This window comes from Aquarana catesbeiana, linkage group LG01 (genome assembly GCF_042186555.1).
Source record: "Aquarana catesbeiana isolate 2022-GZ linkage group LG01, ASM4218655v1, whole genome shotgun sequence".
Classification (NCBI taxonomy): Eukaryota; Metazoa; Chordata; class Amphibia; order Anura; family Ranidae; genus Aquarana; species Aquarana catesbeiana.
Window position 1 is genome coordinate 893043885 of NC_133324.1, and position 14640 is coordinate 893058524.

The 14640-nt window shown below is 44.5% G+C and overlaps 1 protein-coding gene across 2 annotated transcripts in view; it reads left to right on the forward strand.

The window, feature by feature from the left end:
• Positions 1–7450: 7450 nt before the first annotated feature.
• NELFA (negative elongation factor complex member A) overlaps positions 7451–14640 on the forward strand; it is a 49327-nt gene continuing 42137 nt past the window's right edge. The window contains exon 1 of one of the 2 annotated variants that reach the window (XM_073610920.1): positions 7451–7608. Coding sequence is in view for 1 of the 2 variants with exons in the window: in XM_073610919.1 (XP_073467020.1) it covers positions 7737–7946 (210 nt within the window). In the remaining variant the exon portion in view is untranslated. Of the gene's footprint in view, positions 7609–7691; positions 7947–14640 lie in introns of those variants that run through there. The other variant, XM_073610919.1, reaches the window with a different exon arrangement.

Consider the following 14640-nt stretch of genomic DNA (forward strand, 5'->3'; position numbering starts at 1 on the left):
AAGGAATCCAATAAATAATTGCATTCTTCCGAATCGTATTTACCCAAAAATAAAAAATCATCCAAATAATGTATTATTAAATCCGAACCACATAGTTTTAACTACCCATTCCAAAAAGGTTGAAAAATAATAATAAATAATAACAAGCCAAAGAGCACCCCATGGGTAGGCATTTATCAACATAATATTCCCCTTGAAAATAAATACCCAATGAGCAAAAGGAATCAGGGTGTATTGGAAGAAGTCTAAAAGCAGATTTAACATCCGTTTTAGCCAATAAAGCGCCCTCACCTAACAAACGAAGATGTGAAATTGCAGATTCAAAAGATACATAAGCAACTGAAGACAAAGACGGATAAATTTGATAATTTAAAGAATCACCGTAAGGATATGACAAATGATGGATTAGCCGAAATGAATGGGGTTCTTTTTTAGGGATAATCCCCAAAGGAGAAATTCTCAAATCAGCAAAAGGAGGCTGCGAAAAAGGGCCCGCCATTCTCCCCTCATTAACTTCTTTTAACAATTTAAACTTAACAACAGAAGCTAATGTGGCAACAGAAGGTAAATTATGCACAATCTTACAACCAACTCAATTAAATTTAGGAAGCTGAAAAATGTGCGAAAAACCCTCAATTAATAGCAATGCTTGCTGCCGATCAGGTTAAATTAGTAGCCAAGGCAACATCTTTTCCAAGCTCACTGGTGATCTGGCTTTTACCCGTAAAGTTTCTAGGTTGTTGTTGAGAATGTGACGATAATTTACGAAAACATTTTGCTACAGGGAGAGCACCAGAGCAAAATGCACATTAGTGCTTGTACCTACAGGAATGAAGCCATTTACAGTGGCTATCATTATACGCAGAACAAATCCCCTTTTTATAAGGCGGAGTAGAGTAAACACTAGAAGAAACATTGGTTGGACGAGGCAGAACAGGTTGAGTAGGGAGGAATAAATTCAACCAATGTCCCACAACCTTTACACCCCATTGTAAAGTAGGATGAATACTCAATTTATGTCTGAATGCTTCATCATACGTAAACCAGTAATCTCCACCAAACTTACGATAAGCTTCCAGAACAATCAATGTCCATATGTTGGAAAAATCCTGGACTCTTACTTGGAAACTTCTTGCAAATAACACTGGAAAAAATTGAAAAAGCCTGAAGCCAATTAAAAATTGACTTGGCAATAGACTTTTTACGATCATCATCAAGCCTATCGTCCTTCTTACCCAGTTTAGACAGGTAGTCTTTTAAATACGGTAATAAAGTTAAAATAAAGTTAAAATAAAGTTAACAACACAGTGTATTCACCACTCCAAATCTTTTCTTTGACATCCTTGGGCGAATGAAAACCCAACGGTGAAAGTATACAAGGCATCACTTCTTTACCATATTATTCAGACCTGTTGGAAGAAGCATTTGTAAATGAAACTGTAGAATTAGAACAATTAAGTGAACTGTGATCCACACCCTTATCAACAACCACATTAGCAGCATTGATTTGATGCGAAGGTTGTTGAGGATTATCAATAGCAGACCATACAGACGCTGCAGGATCAGAAATATCATTACTATGTGAAGCAGTTGAATTGGTGGGCACAGTAATGCTAGCAATAATATTAGTTAAAGAAGAAGACAAATCATTCAATAAATGCAAAGTATGAGACCCACCTCGCAGAGGAGATTGAGGAGTCTCAGCCCGTGTAAACTGTTGTTGCGTCAATAGAACAGGAATACTCTGAAAAGACGATCCAGGTGCTGCATTTGATAGAACAGAGCCTTCAGGAACACTGCTGGCTGAAGCTGTATGTGAAGATCGGCAGTCAATATCCTTCCTAGCTAGAATAGAAGAGGCACAGAATGTCAGCTGATTCTGCGCCGATGATGTCTTCCTCACCGCAGCTGAGCTGACAGGCACTCGTTTACCTTTCGAGAAGGCCAACCCAGCTGATCAGTGTGACGTAGCTCTGTTAGGGGATGGACTGTAGCTCCATCTCTGAAGGCGCCTCCTCTTACTGAGACTTCCGATGTTAGTCCCGCCCTTAGAGACTGACCGCTCTTCATTCACAAATACAGGGTCAGCTGGAACGATGCTTTCGACTATCTCTGGTCCTTGTTCACTGACAGGATGACGCTGCATGGGACCCAGAATAGAAGAGACGCCAGCCACGGAGCCGAAAACTTCCTGCGCCATCATAGTAGAAGGTAAAGAAAGGCAATTCTTTAACCAATCCACATCTTCGGCACCGGCCTTTTCAAGAAGTTGTAACATCAGAGACCGTACAGAGCCAGATGAGCAGTCAGAAGCCATGGAAATGGCAGGAGAGCTTTCCTCTTCACTTTCTTCCGGCAACTGTCAACGGTTCATAACCAGTAACCCATATTTATAGGGGTATTTTGCAATATACATGCATTCATTGGTGGGTTAACTGATTTAACTGACCTATCCTATATTAAATTTAAAATGTATATAATTTTATTGGATAACTCATGCTAGCCTATGAATTTATCCCGTTTTCAAAACTATTGGGATATATTTAAGACAATTACCGCTGCCTTGGATCCCACGAGGAAAGGGGGGCTTTTTTACCCCCTTTTTTCTTTACATTCTGCCAGGGTATGTAAACTTAAGAGCACAACTGTGTGTGTGTGTATATATATATATATATATATATATATATATATATATATATATATATATATATATATATATATATATATATATATATATATATGTAGCACTGGTAGATTGTAAATTGTATATATATGTAGCACTGGTAGATTGTATATATATGTAGCACTGGTAGATTTACAATCTACCGCAGATTAGGTAAATTTAGTAAATAGAGTGTTAGGAAGGTCAAAAGTTCGCCTCTGTTCCAGCTTGGCTGACGTTGTGTGTGCTTCCGTGCTGACCGGTGGGTGTCGCTGTTACCATTAGTCAGTGTTGGAAGGGCAACGTGTCGAAGTGTATGGATGCTCCTCTGTCTTGGGGGCAAGCTCGGTGGAGGTGGTCCTCCGAGTTGCATTCTGGGCGAGGGTATTTATGGGACAGACGCCATGTTCTAGGTTCATTTTGCAGCCACCTGCTGGCCCTCCTGGCCGACAGGTATGCGTTAAGGAGCTACCTCGTGGTCCTCCGATAGGGAGGCCCACGATGCTATGGCGCAGGGGTGGGTCCAGAGGCTTGTCTGGGGTCTACCACCGCGGCCGAGGAATGGTCCTGAGCTGTCGGTCCTGTGTGACGAAGCTGGACGGCCGAGGAGATCCCAGGGGAGGACCCGTCTTGGAGAGATCATGCAGCATGCTGGTCTATAGAGGGGCCTGGTGACTCAGCTGGAGGACGTATCCAAAAGAAGTAACCACACAGCATAGTGTCGCCGGTTTGGCTTAAAGGTTCAGGCACTGTGACTAACTGTTCACTGCAGAAGATCTGATACATCCTGTGGCAGAGGATCGTGCAGATTTATCCCCCCAGGTAAGTCTGTGGCAGAGACTTTAGATTCGTGCTGCGTACTGGCTGCTAGACCGGTGAGAGAAGCCTATCCAGACGAGCAAAGAGTGTGTCCTATGAGGGGAGCGCATTCCACATAATTATCTGAATTCTATCGGGATATTTGTCGCTAAGATTTTGCAAGAAGATATTTGAGTTTCTCCTGAGAGTTTCCTTTTCCGTCTCTTTCCTGCTACTTCCTAAAGTTGGACTGTTTAATATAGCGTTGAGGGTGTGCTCCAGTGTTGGTGCGTGTGTCGTCCAGCAGTGGACTCAGCGGAACCCCTGGACCCAGTGCCGGTGAAACAAAGGGAAGCAAGGTGAAGGTAACAGACCCGCTTAAACCAGCAGCTCCACAGTGAGTTAGTGCTACACACACATATACAACGCTGTATCCTGGCCTAGGCCAACAAGGCCCAGGCCTAGGGCAGCACTTTGCAAGGGGGCAGCACGGAAAGAGTCCCCGCCGGCTTGCGCTACACTGTTAGTGTAGCACCAGTCTTATGGGGCGGACTGGGCTGAGAGGCAAATTAGTCTAGCGCCCCCATAAAGCAGCCTCACTGCTTCAGTATGCGGGCGGCTGGCATTCCGCAACTGTGGGGGGGGGGCGCCACTTCTAATTTTGACTGTTCTCTCATCCTGGACCAAAAACCTTCCTCACTGTGCTATATGTTATCTGCTGCACCACTGGCATGGTTATATCTTCTTAGTCCTCTCCATAAAATTATCAGGAATTTGTGCTTAAAGTAGAACTATAGCCACCACATTTTTTTCATTTTGGATAGAGTAAGGGAGGGCGATAACCCTTGTCAGTTTATTTTTTACCATCCCTGTCCCATTGCAGAGATTTCCATTCACTTCCTGCCCCATAGCCAAACAGGAAGTGAGAGGAAATCTATGCAAATTAAGGAACTCTATTGCCCCCCCCAGGCCCTCAGAACTAGTGTCCCCACTTGAAAATTTCAGGGCGGGTCTTAAACAGCAAGGGGTGTGGCCTTGACAGGAAGGCGTGGGTCATATTTAAATTAGGGGGTGCACGAGTTTAGTCAGGCCTAGGGCAGCACAAAACCTAAATACACTACTGCACATATATATATATATATATATATATATATATATATATATATATATATATATATAATGTTTGGGTGTTCTAAGTAATTTCATAGCATAGAATACAGATTTTGACTTGTAAACACAAAAGTGTCAGAATGCTGGATTTTCAAGTGGTTAAACCTTAGTAGTAGTAGTAATAATAACAATCAGGATATTTCATATGGTTACATAAGTGTTAGTGCTCCTGCACACAATTACTCTAATACCCGGTCAAATTAATGGGCTGAAATTGCTCTGTACCCTGGATTGCATGTGGGAATTGCACAGAAATAAACAGTACAATTGTGAGTTATTCATGGTGTGGACTGGCCCTAACTCTAGGTTCACACTAAATGTGGCTTTGAAATCGTGCGATTTCAAAGCTGCATGTCAGTGCGACTCCAGGTGCGTCTTGGCTGACATCTGTGCGACTTCATGCACAGATGTCTATGCAAATCCCACCTGAAATCGCCAAAAGTAGCGCAGGAACTTATTTTTCAAATCGGTGTAGCACTGCAAAGTCGGGGTCGCACCGGTTTGAACAGTTCCAATGTCAACGATAGGGTTCGACTTGTCATGTGATTTGACCTGTCAAATCCAGTGGCGGCTGGTGCTGCAGTATATTTGTAGGATTTTTGGGGGTGCGCCTTACAGCAGAGCTCCCCTGGACTGTCAGACGCCGCAGCTTCTGTCTTCACCTGGTCTTCTTTCTGGGTTTTGAATGGCTGGGAAGGCGCAAGCTAATGCTGACTTGCTGGCATCTCAGGGTGGGAGGGCTCGGGGGGAACTGTGCTCTGCGCCCAGAGGACAATATAAAACTGGCCAATTGGGACCTCGGGATGTGGTCACGTGCCTGTGAGGGGGTGACGGACCTGGTAGAAACCTATTAGTCAGGCGCCCTGCACAGTCACACAGCGCCCCTTGTGAACCGGCTGCCACTGGTCAAATCACATGATAAGTTGCACTGGGTGTGAACAGGGGCTAAATGCATAGTTGCCAACAGTCCCGATTTTCCCGGGACAATCCCGATTTTGGGACCCTCGTCCCGATTGGAGAATGTCCCGAATCAGGATTTTCCATAAGGAAAATCGGGAATGTTGTTTTTTTTTTTTTTTTTTTGGAGCAGCGGGCTCCAGCAAAATGGCGGCCGGCGCCGCCGCTCTCTCTTCCTCTAGTGTTCAGTGGAGAGGGGAAGGGGGCTCGATCCGTGCAGCCAATGAAGCGCCTTCTTTAGCTGCACGGCCCCTCCCCTCTCCACTGAAGCGAGCAGAAGACACGGCGTCGTCGCCGTGTCTTGCTGAAAGCTCCCAGCCCCGTATTGCGCAAGTGCTGCGCCTGCGCAGTACAGGGGGTCCTCCATTGCCGAGTGGAACTTTCTCGGCAGAACACCGGCCGCTCCTGCACTGAGCGGGGGCCGGGCTGCATTGAGGGGGGCTGCACTAACAGGGGGGGGCTGCACTAACTGAGGGGGGCTGCACTAACTGAGGGGGGGCTGCACTGAGGGGGGGCTGCACTAACTGGGGGGGGGGCTGCACTAACTGAGGGGGCTGCACTAATAGAGGGGGGCTGCACTGAGGGGGGCTGCACTAATAGAGGGGGGGGCTGCACTAATAGAGGGGGGCTGCACTGAGGGGGGCTGCACTAATAGAGGGGGGGCTGCACTGAGGAGGGGCTGCAATAATAGAGGGGGGCTGCACTGAGGGGGGGTCTGCACTGATGGAGGGGATCTGCACTGATGGAGGGGGTCTGCACTGAGGGGGTCTATACAGACTCTGGCGGGGGCACCTGATGCAAGGACAGACTCTGGCGGGGGCACCTGATGCAAGGACGGACTCTGGCGGGGGCACCTGATGCAAGGACGGACTCTGCTGGTGGCACCTGATGCAAGGACAGACTCTAGCGGGGGCACCTGATGCAAGGACAGACTCTGGCGGGGGCACCTGATGCAAGGACAGACTCTGGCGGGGGCACCTGATGCAAGGACAGACTCTGCCGGGGGCACCTGATGCAAGGACAGACTCTGGCGGGGGCACCTGATGCAAGGACAGACTCTGCTGGTGGCAGGCGACGTGGCTAGTGACACGCTCAGGGATCCCACTGATTCGGCATTATGGTGAGTTGAATGATTTCCTTTCATATTACAATGTAATAATAGAAACAATGCGCTTCAATCATCCTGACACCATAACAACCATGGTGCCAGGATGATTGAAGCGTTAACACCAGGCGTTTGGAGTATCTTTATCTGCTGATTGTTAAACTTTCTAGAATACACATATTTCTATTGTGTAGGATCTGGGGCTGCTGTCCCTTCATTCCCCTCTCCATCCCTCATTCATCTCAGACTCTAACCACACCCTCTTGAGCCACGCCCATTTAAGCCATGTCCACTTTCACGTAAGCCACACCCACTTTTCACATAAACCACGCCCACTTTTCCATGCAAGCCACGCCCATATTTCGCCGCACTTATGCATTTTTTGCTAAGCCGCGCCTACAAACGAATGCCCCGCCCCCTAATTATTGTACAGCTCCGCCTACAGCCAAAAAAGCATCACACATATTTTTTTTTCAATGTTGGCAACTATGTAAATGGAACTTTCCAAAATTAGGCACAGGACTTTTTAAAAGGATCACAGCACCAGAAAAGTTTTGTAAAGGCTTTATTGAATTGCCCTCATTATTTCTCTGCTGCAATAAAAAAAACTGCATGTTCACTCATTTTGGATTTTTATTTGAAGTTGAACATATTTTGACCCTTGTGGGCACTTATACAAAGAGGAAAATCGCGTCGTCATGGTGCTGGTGGCTATTGCCATGTAGGGCAGCCGCGCTCCAGCGTCCGTCGGCCATCTTTGATGTGGGCAGACAATGATGGAGACACTAGCCGTCAGTTCAGGCACCTCTCGCCTTCACCTCCCTTCTCTCTGCTCGCTTTATTCCAGTATAGGTATGGGAACAGACACGAAGCTGTCACCTACAGGAGCCAGCCATGACCGTCCCCCTGCACACAGGTATCGCGAGAACTCAGCGCGGGCACCATTCCGCCTCACAGCGCCAGAGGGGGGCCTCGCAGCTTTTTTTTTTTTTTTTTTAGGTGTCCTCATAAAATGCCTGCTCGCGATGTTTTTTTTTTCTCAAGATGGCGTCGATGAGGGAGAGCGACACCGGCCTGTGGCTTCACAACAAGCTGGGCTCGGCGGACGAGCTCTGGGCTCCCCCCAGCATCGCCTCGCTGCTCACCGCCACCGTCATTGACAACGTGCGCCTGTGTTTCCACAACCTCTCCTCCGCCGTCAAGCTGAAGCTGCTGCTGGGGATGCTGCACCTCCCGCGCCGCACCGTGGACGAGGTGAGACTTCCGAACTACAAGGCCCAGCGGTGCCTGCCGGTCACGTGACCCTCCCCTCCCCCTGGGCCGCAGAGCTTACAGTCTAGGTCTGATCAGAGGCGGGTGTCCGTCCAGCAGAACGTTCCTCAGGTGGTGATGAGGGATTCAGACACTTCATTGGTACTTCCCTCCCCGCCTATACATTAGATCTGTCTGTGGATGACGGACACACGTTGGGATCAACTTCCCATCGAAATCAAAGGAGACGCATCCAAACGCTGTGCGTCCGTTCTGTCCGCGCGAGGAGGTGCGTTTCCATGGATTCGGAGCAGATTTGCGCTCACCTGTGTAGTAAAATGCAGCAGGCGCTGTGAGGAGCGGTGTGGCGTCTGTTTCAGCGCATTGCACTGTTTTTTTGTTTTTTTTTCTTTAACTTTATTAAGTAGAACTAGTGAGAATGCACATTCCACTCATGAATGTTTGTGCGTGAAGTGGAGTGCCACTGTTTTTTTTTTTTTGTAAGTTTATGCCGACTTTAAGAGCCGGTTCACACTGAGGCGGCAGGACTTGCAGCGCGACTGCCTCAGGCAACCTGGACCCGTCTTCAGCGGCGACTTGCAAAACGACTTCTATATAGAAGTCAATGCAAGTCGCCTCAAGTCGCCCCCAAAGTAGTACAGGAACCTTTTTTCTAAGTCGGAGCGACGATTAGAACGGTTCCATAGTACAGAACGGAACGCGACTTGTCAGGCGGCTAAGTTGCCTCAGTGTGAACCGGCTCTAAGGCTACTTTCACACTGGGGCGGTCGGCGGTAAAGCGCCGCTATTTTATCGTAATTTTAATCTTTTCGTCCGCTAGCGGTATGCTTTTTAACCCCACTAGCAACCGAATAAAGGGTTAACTCCCGCGGCACTTTGCAGGCGCTTCCCGTTGATTTTCAATGGGCAGGGGCGCTTTAGTAGCGGTGTGTACGTCGCTCTTAAAACGCTGCAAAGATGCTGCTTGCAGAACTTTTTTTAACGTCCCGCAAGCGCAACGCTCCAGTGTGAAAGCCAGAGGGTCTTCACGCTGAAGTGACCGGAGAGGCGCTATTTTTAGCGCCTGTAAAGCGCCTCAGTGTGAAAGTAGCCTTAATAAACAGACACTCACCTGTCCCACGGTCTGGCAATACGGGCGCACGAAGCTTCGCTCCTCTCCCCTCTTCCTTTCCGCGGCGCCATCATTACTAGCGTGGGCACCCAGCTGTGACAGCTCGCGGTTTTGCTGCCGGGCACGCACTGCGCATGTGCGAGTCGCTCTGTCAGTGGCCAGGCAATTTTCTGGGACCTGGGGATGTGTCCCAGAAGATTTCAAAGAGGGAGGGGCCGTCTAGACTGCAAACCGGCGGAAGAAGGAAATGGGACAGGAAGTACCTGTCAAAACTTATAAGGGGGCGAGGAGTGCTTAAAGCGGAATTTCCACTTTTGGGTGGGACTCTGCTTTAACTTCACTTTAATTGGCTGCTCTGCGTATGTTTGTCACGCTAAGGAGACTCTGGTGTGTCTTTTTTTTTTTTTTTTTACGTTTTACAGCACAACTGCAGCAAATTGGACTGCGTTTTACAGTGCAGTTATGAATGAGAGGCTCCCAAACATGTTTTAGTGCGATTTGATTCCAGATTGCTAAATGTAAATGGGGACTTAAAGGATTAGTTCACCTTTCTAACAAAAGGGAAAAAAAAAAAAAACAATTACTGCAGATAAAATGTGCCCTCGAGGAGCTTACAGTCTGCGGTCCCTAACTCCCATTCATACATAGAGTAGGGCCAAGTAACCTACCAGCATGTCTTTGGAAAGTGAGGACAAAGACTGACGTAAATGTACATATTAGAGCTGCATGATTATTCGCTAAGAATCGAAATCGCGATTCTACACCCCTCCCGATCTTAAAACAGCATTTCCCAATTCTATGTAACAAGTGAAGAAAGTTCTCTGCTCACTTCTGACAGCTGACAAAAAAAAAATTAAATCCAGGCAGCCTGCCACATTTTTCTCATCGGAGATAAAGAGATACGTTGTAAACATTTTATTCTTAGATCAAAGGGATGAACTTCGGTCTGTAAATGAGGGAATTTTAAGCACTTAAAGACTTATGGCGCGTACACAAGCCGAAAATCGGACGACAGATCGTTTTTTGCTTGCTAGTCGCATATTTAAAATGGAGGTTACGAAAAATTGTTGTAGGACAATAAAAAAATCGTGATGTCATGTGTTGTAGTGTATTTGTATTTTCGAACAACAACTGTACTAATTAAACAAAAAACATACGATCTGGTGTCGTACAAGAAATTTTCATGTTTGTTCGAGTGGATAATATCGGATGAAGTGTCATGATTGTCTCTCGAAAGCTCTGTACTAACGATCCGATTATCATACGATTGCTTAGAAAGCTGTATTTTGTTTTTTTTTCTCAGATTTTCAGATGGTGTGTACGGACCATAAACCTTTCTGATATTTGTTGCTTTACATCTTTAACATCTGTGTGTGAAAAAGCTGCTCAGTGTGTGAAATTGTCAGTGGAGTGTGGGGAACGGAGGTAATCAGCTGATTTTTGCACAAAAATCGACCGATGCCGATTACTTTAAGAAAGGCCAAATATCGGTCGACCTCTAGTTTTATAGACCCCCATAAAGAGGACCTGTCATGTACCATTCCTATTACAAGGGATGTCTACATTTCTTGTAATAGGAATAAAAGTGATCAATAAATAAATTAAAGAGAGTGTAAAAATAAAAAAATAAACAATACATTTTTTTTTTTTTAAGTGCCCCTGTCCCCGTGTGCTCGCGCACAGAAGCAAACGCACACGTAAGTCCCACCCACATATGTAAACGCCATTGAAACCAAACATGTGAGGTATCGCCGCGTGCATTAGAGCGCGAGCAACAATTCTAGAACTAGACCTTCTCTTTAACTGTAAACATGTAACCTGTATAAAAAAAAAAAAAAAGCGTCGCCTTTGGAGATTTAGAAGTACCGACGTTTGGCACCATTCCATGAGTGTGTACAATTTTAAAGTGTGACATGTTGGGTATCGCTTTACTTGGTGTAACATCATCTTTCACATTATACAAAAAAAATTGGGTGAACTTTACTGTTTTTTGTTTTGTTTTTTTTTTTATTCATGAAACCATTTTTTTTTTTTTTTTTTTTTTCCAAGAGAAACGTGTTTAAAAAATTGTTGCGCAAATACCGTGCAACATAAAAAGTTGCAATGACCGCCAGTTTATTCCCTAGGGTGTCTGCTAAAAAATATATATTGTTTGGGGGTTCAAAGATTTTAACATGATGGAGAGGAGTGCCAAAATAGGCCTGGTATGGAAGTGGTTAATGAATTTAAAAAAAAAAAAACTAACGTTAGCCCAATTTTTTTGTATAATGTGAAAAATGTTATGCCACGAGAATCGTGATCTTTAGTCTAAAGCAAAAAAAATTGTGATTTTCATTTTAGCCAGAATCGTGCAGCTCTAGTACATATACAGTGGATATAAAAAGTCTACCCCTGTTAAAATGTCATGTTTCTGTGATTGGACTTTTTCCACTTTTTTTTTTTTTTTTTTTTTAATGTGACCTATAAACTGTTCAATTCAATTAAAAACAAACTGAAATCTTTTTAAGGGGGAGTAAAAATAAAAAAATAAAAAAAATAATGTGGTTGCGTAAGTGTGCACACCCCCTCTTATAACTGGGAATGTAGCTGTGTTGAGAATTAAGCAATCACATTCAAACTCATGTTAAATAGGAGTCAGCACACACACCTGCCATCATTTTAAAGTGCCTCTGATTAACCCCAAATAAAGTTCAGCTGTTCTAGTAGGTCTTTCCTGACCTTTTCTTAGTCGCATCCTACAGTAAAAGCCATGGTCCGCAGAAAGTTTCCAAAGCATCAGAGTTATTATAAGGTATCAGTCAGGAGAAGGGTACAAAATAATTTCCAAGGCATTAGATATACCAAGGAATACAGTGAAGACACAACAGAGACATTACCAAGAACTGGACTTCCCTCCAAAATTGATGACGAGAAGAAAACTGGTCAGGGAGGCTGCCAAGAGGCCTATCGCAACATTAAAGGAGCTGCAGGAATATCTGGCAAGAACTGGCTGTGTGGTACATGTGATAACAATCTCCCATATTCTTCATATGTCTGGACTATGGGGTAGAGTGGCAAGACGGAAGCCTTTTCTTACGAAGAAAAACATCAAAGCCTGGTTAAATTTTTCAAAAACGCATCTGAAGTCTCCCAAATACATGTGGGAAAAATGTGTTGTGGTGTGATGAAACCAAGGTTGAACTTTTTGGCCATAACTCCAAAAGAAATGTTTGTCACAAACACTGCACATCACCAAAAGAACACCGTACCCACTGTGAAGCATGGTGGTGTCAGCATGATGGTTTGGGGCTGTTTTTCTTCAGCTGGAACAGGGACCTAAGTCAGGGTAGAGGGAATTATGAACAGTTCCAAATACCAGTCAATATTGGCACAAAACCTTCAGGCTTCTGCTAGAAAGCTGAACATGAAGAGGAACTTCGTCTTTCAGCATGACAACGACCCAAAGCATACATCCAAATCAACAAATGAATGGCTTCACCAGAAGATTAAAGTTTTGGAATGGCCCAGACCTGTATCACATTGAAAATCTGTGGGGTGATCTGACAGATTTGGAGTGTTTTTGCAAAGAAGAGTGGGGAAAATATTGCCAAGTCAAGATGTGCCATGCTAATAGACTCATGCCCAAAAAGACTGAGCGCTGTAATAAAAATAAAAACATGCTTTCAACAAAGTATTCGTTTAAGGGTGTGCACACTTGTGAAACCATATTTTAGTTTTTTATTTTTACTTTCCCCCCCACCTAAAAGATTTCAGTTTGTTGTTCGATTGAATTGTACCGTTTGTAAGTCAAATTAAAGGTGGGAAAGTTCTGAAATTATTTGTGTCCATATTTTTTTTTTTTTTTTTTTACATCACAGAAACCTGACATTTTAACAGGGGTGTGTAGACTTTTTATATTCACTGTTTATATATAGCGCTCCCAGCTGCTGAAACTGTTAGTGAAGTAAATTGGAGCAGCTTGGTCAAAACAAGCTGTTTAAAGGGATTGTAAACCCCTGTGTGGTGTTTTTATAATAAAACAAAAAAAACAAAAACATTCTTGCCTGCTCTGTGTAATGGTTTTGCACAGAGCAGCTCTGATCCTTTTCTGGGGTTGCCCCACCAGCGCTCCAGGCCCCTCCACTTCATTGCGTGCCCCACGGAAATTCGCTTCCTCTGGGGGGCGCAGAAGGATTTACCCCCTTAATGACCAGGCCATTTTTTGTGATACAGCACTGCGTCGCTTTAACTGACAATTGCGTGGTCGTGTGACGTACACAAACAAAAAATGTGTGTCGTTTTTTTTTTTTTTTTTCCCGACAATAGAACTTTCTTTTGGTGGTATTTGATCACCTGCGGTTTTTATTTTTTGCGCTATAAACAAAAAAATGCCGACAGTTTTGAAAGGCAAATGGTGTGGCATAAAATATTGCAACAACCACAATTTTATTCTCTAGGGGTCTCCTGCTAAAAAAAACTATATAATGTTTGGGGGTTCTAAGTAATTTTCTAGCAAAAAAAATACTGATTTTAACTTGTAGGCAACAACTGTCAGAAAAAGGTTTGGTCTTGAAGTGGTTTAACTGCCCTCATTTACAGACGAGGTGAACCCCTTTGATCTAAAAGAACTGTTACAATATGTCTATCTCTGTTGTGAGAAACTTGGCAGTGGGTGTTTTTTTTTTCTTTTTTAAGATCAGGAGGTGGGTAGAATCGTGGGCTCGATTCTTTAATGATTAATCGTGCAGCTCTACCGCTGCTACGTCCATTGACACTAGATTTGATTGACAGCCAATGGCTCCTGCTGCTATCATTCTGTCTGAGGAGAGAGACCATGGCTGGAGCTGCTGCACTCATTCACATCGCTGGATCAGGCTCGGGTAAGAAAAGGGGTTAGGGGGTCTGGGGGGAGCTGCAGAGAATGCATTAAAGTGTAAAGCCTCAAAGTTTTTCGACCACTTTTTAAGGTTAAACAAAATCTGGAGATCAACTTTACCATGAACCTTTCAGGAATGAAATATGGAGGCTACCGTCTGACTTAACCCTGGAACCCTGGCTCACACTGCCACGACTTGAGAGTTCAAAGTCACATGAAAAGTCATGCCCTATTAGCAGCAATGGAACCGTCACCATTTTTCTCTTGGTGTCAGAACTTATCAGAAGTGACGCATGCTGATAGAGGAACAAAGTAGGAGACAGAAATTACAGTTAGTGTTCTGGATTGAGACAAGTACACACTATAGATGGATGTGCTTTGTTCATATTTCATATCTGAGGTTTACAATCCTTTAACCATTTGCCTACTGGGCACTTTACCCCCTTCCTGCCCAGGCCAATTTTCAGCTTTCAGTGCTGTCACAATTTGAATGACAGTTGTGCAGTCATGCGACACTGTACCTAAACAACATTTTTTATTTTTTTTCACACAAATAGAGCTTTCTTTGGTGGCATTTAATTACCGCTGACTTTATATTTTGCTAAATGAATAAAGACTGACAATTTTGAAGGGGGGGGGGGGTGTAGAATTTGCATAGTCTGTCAGGGGGGATTTGATTTAAACCAACTCGATATAAATCATAATTTTTA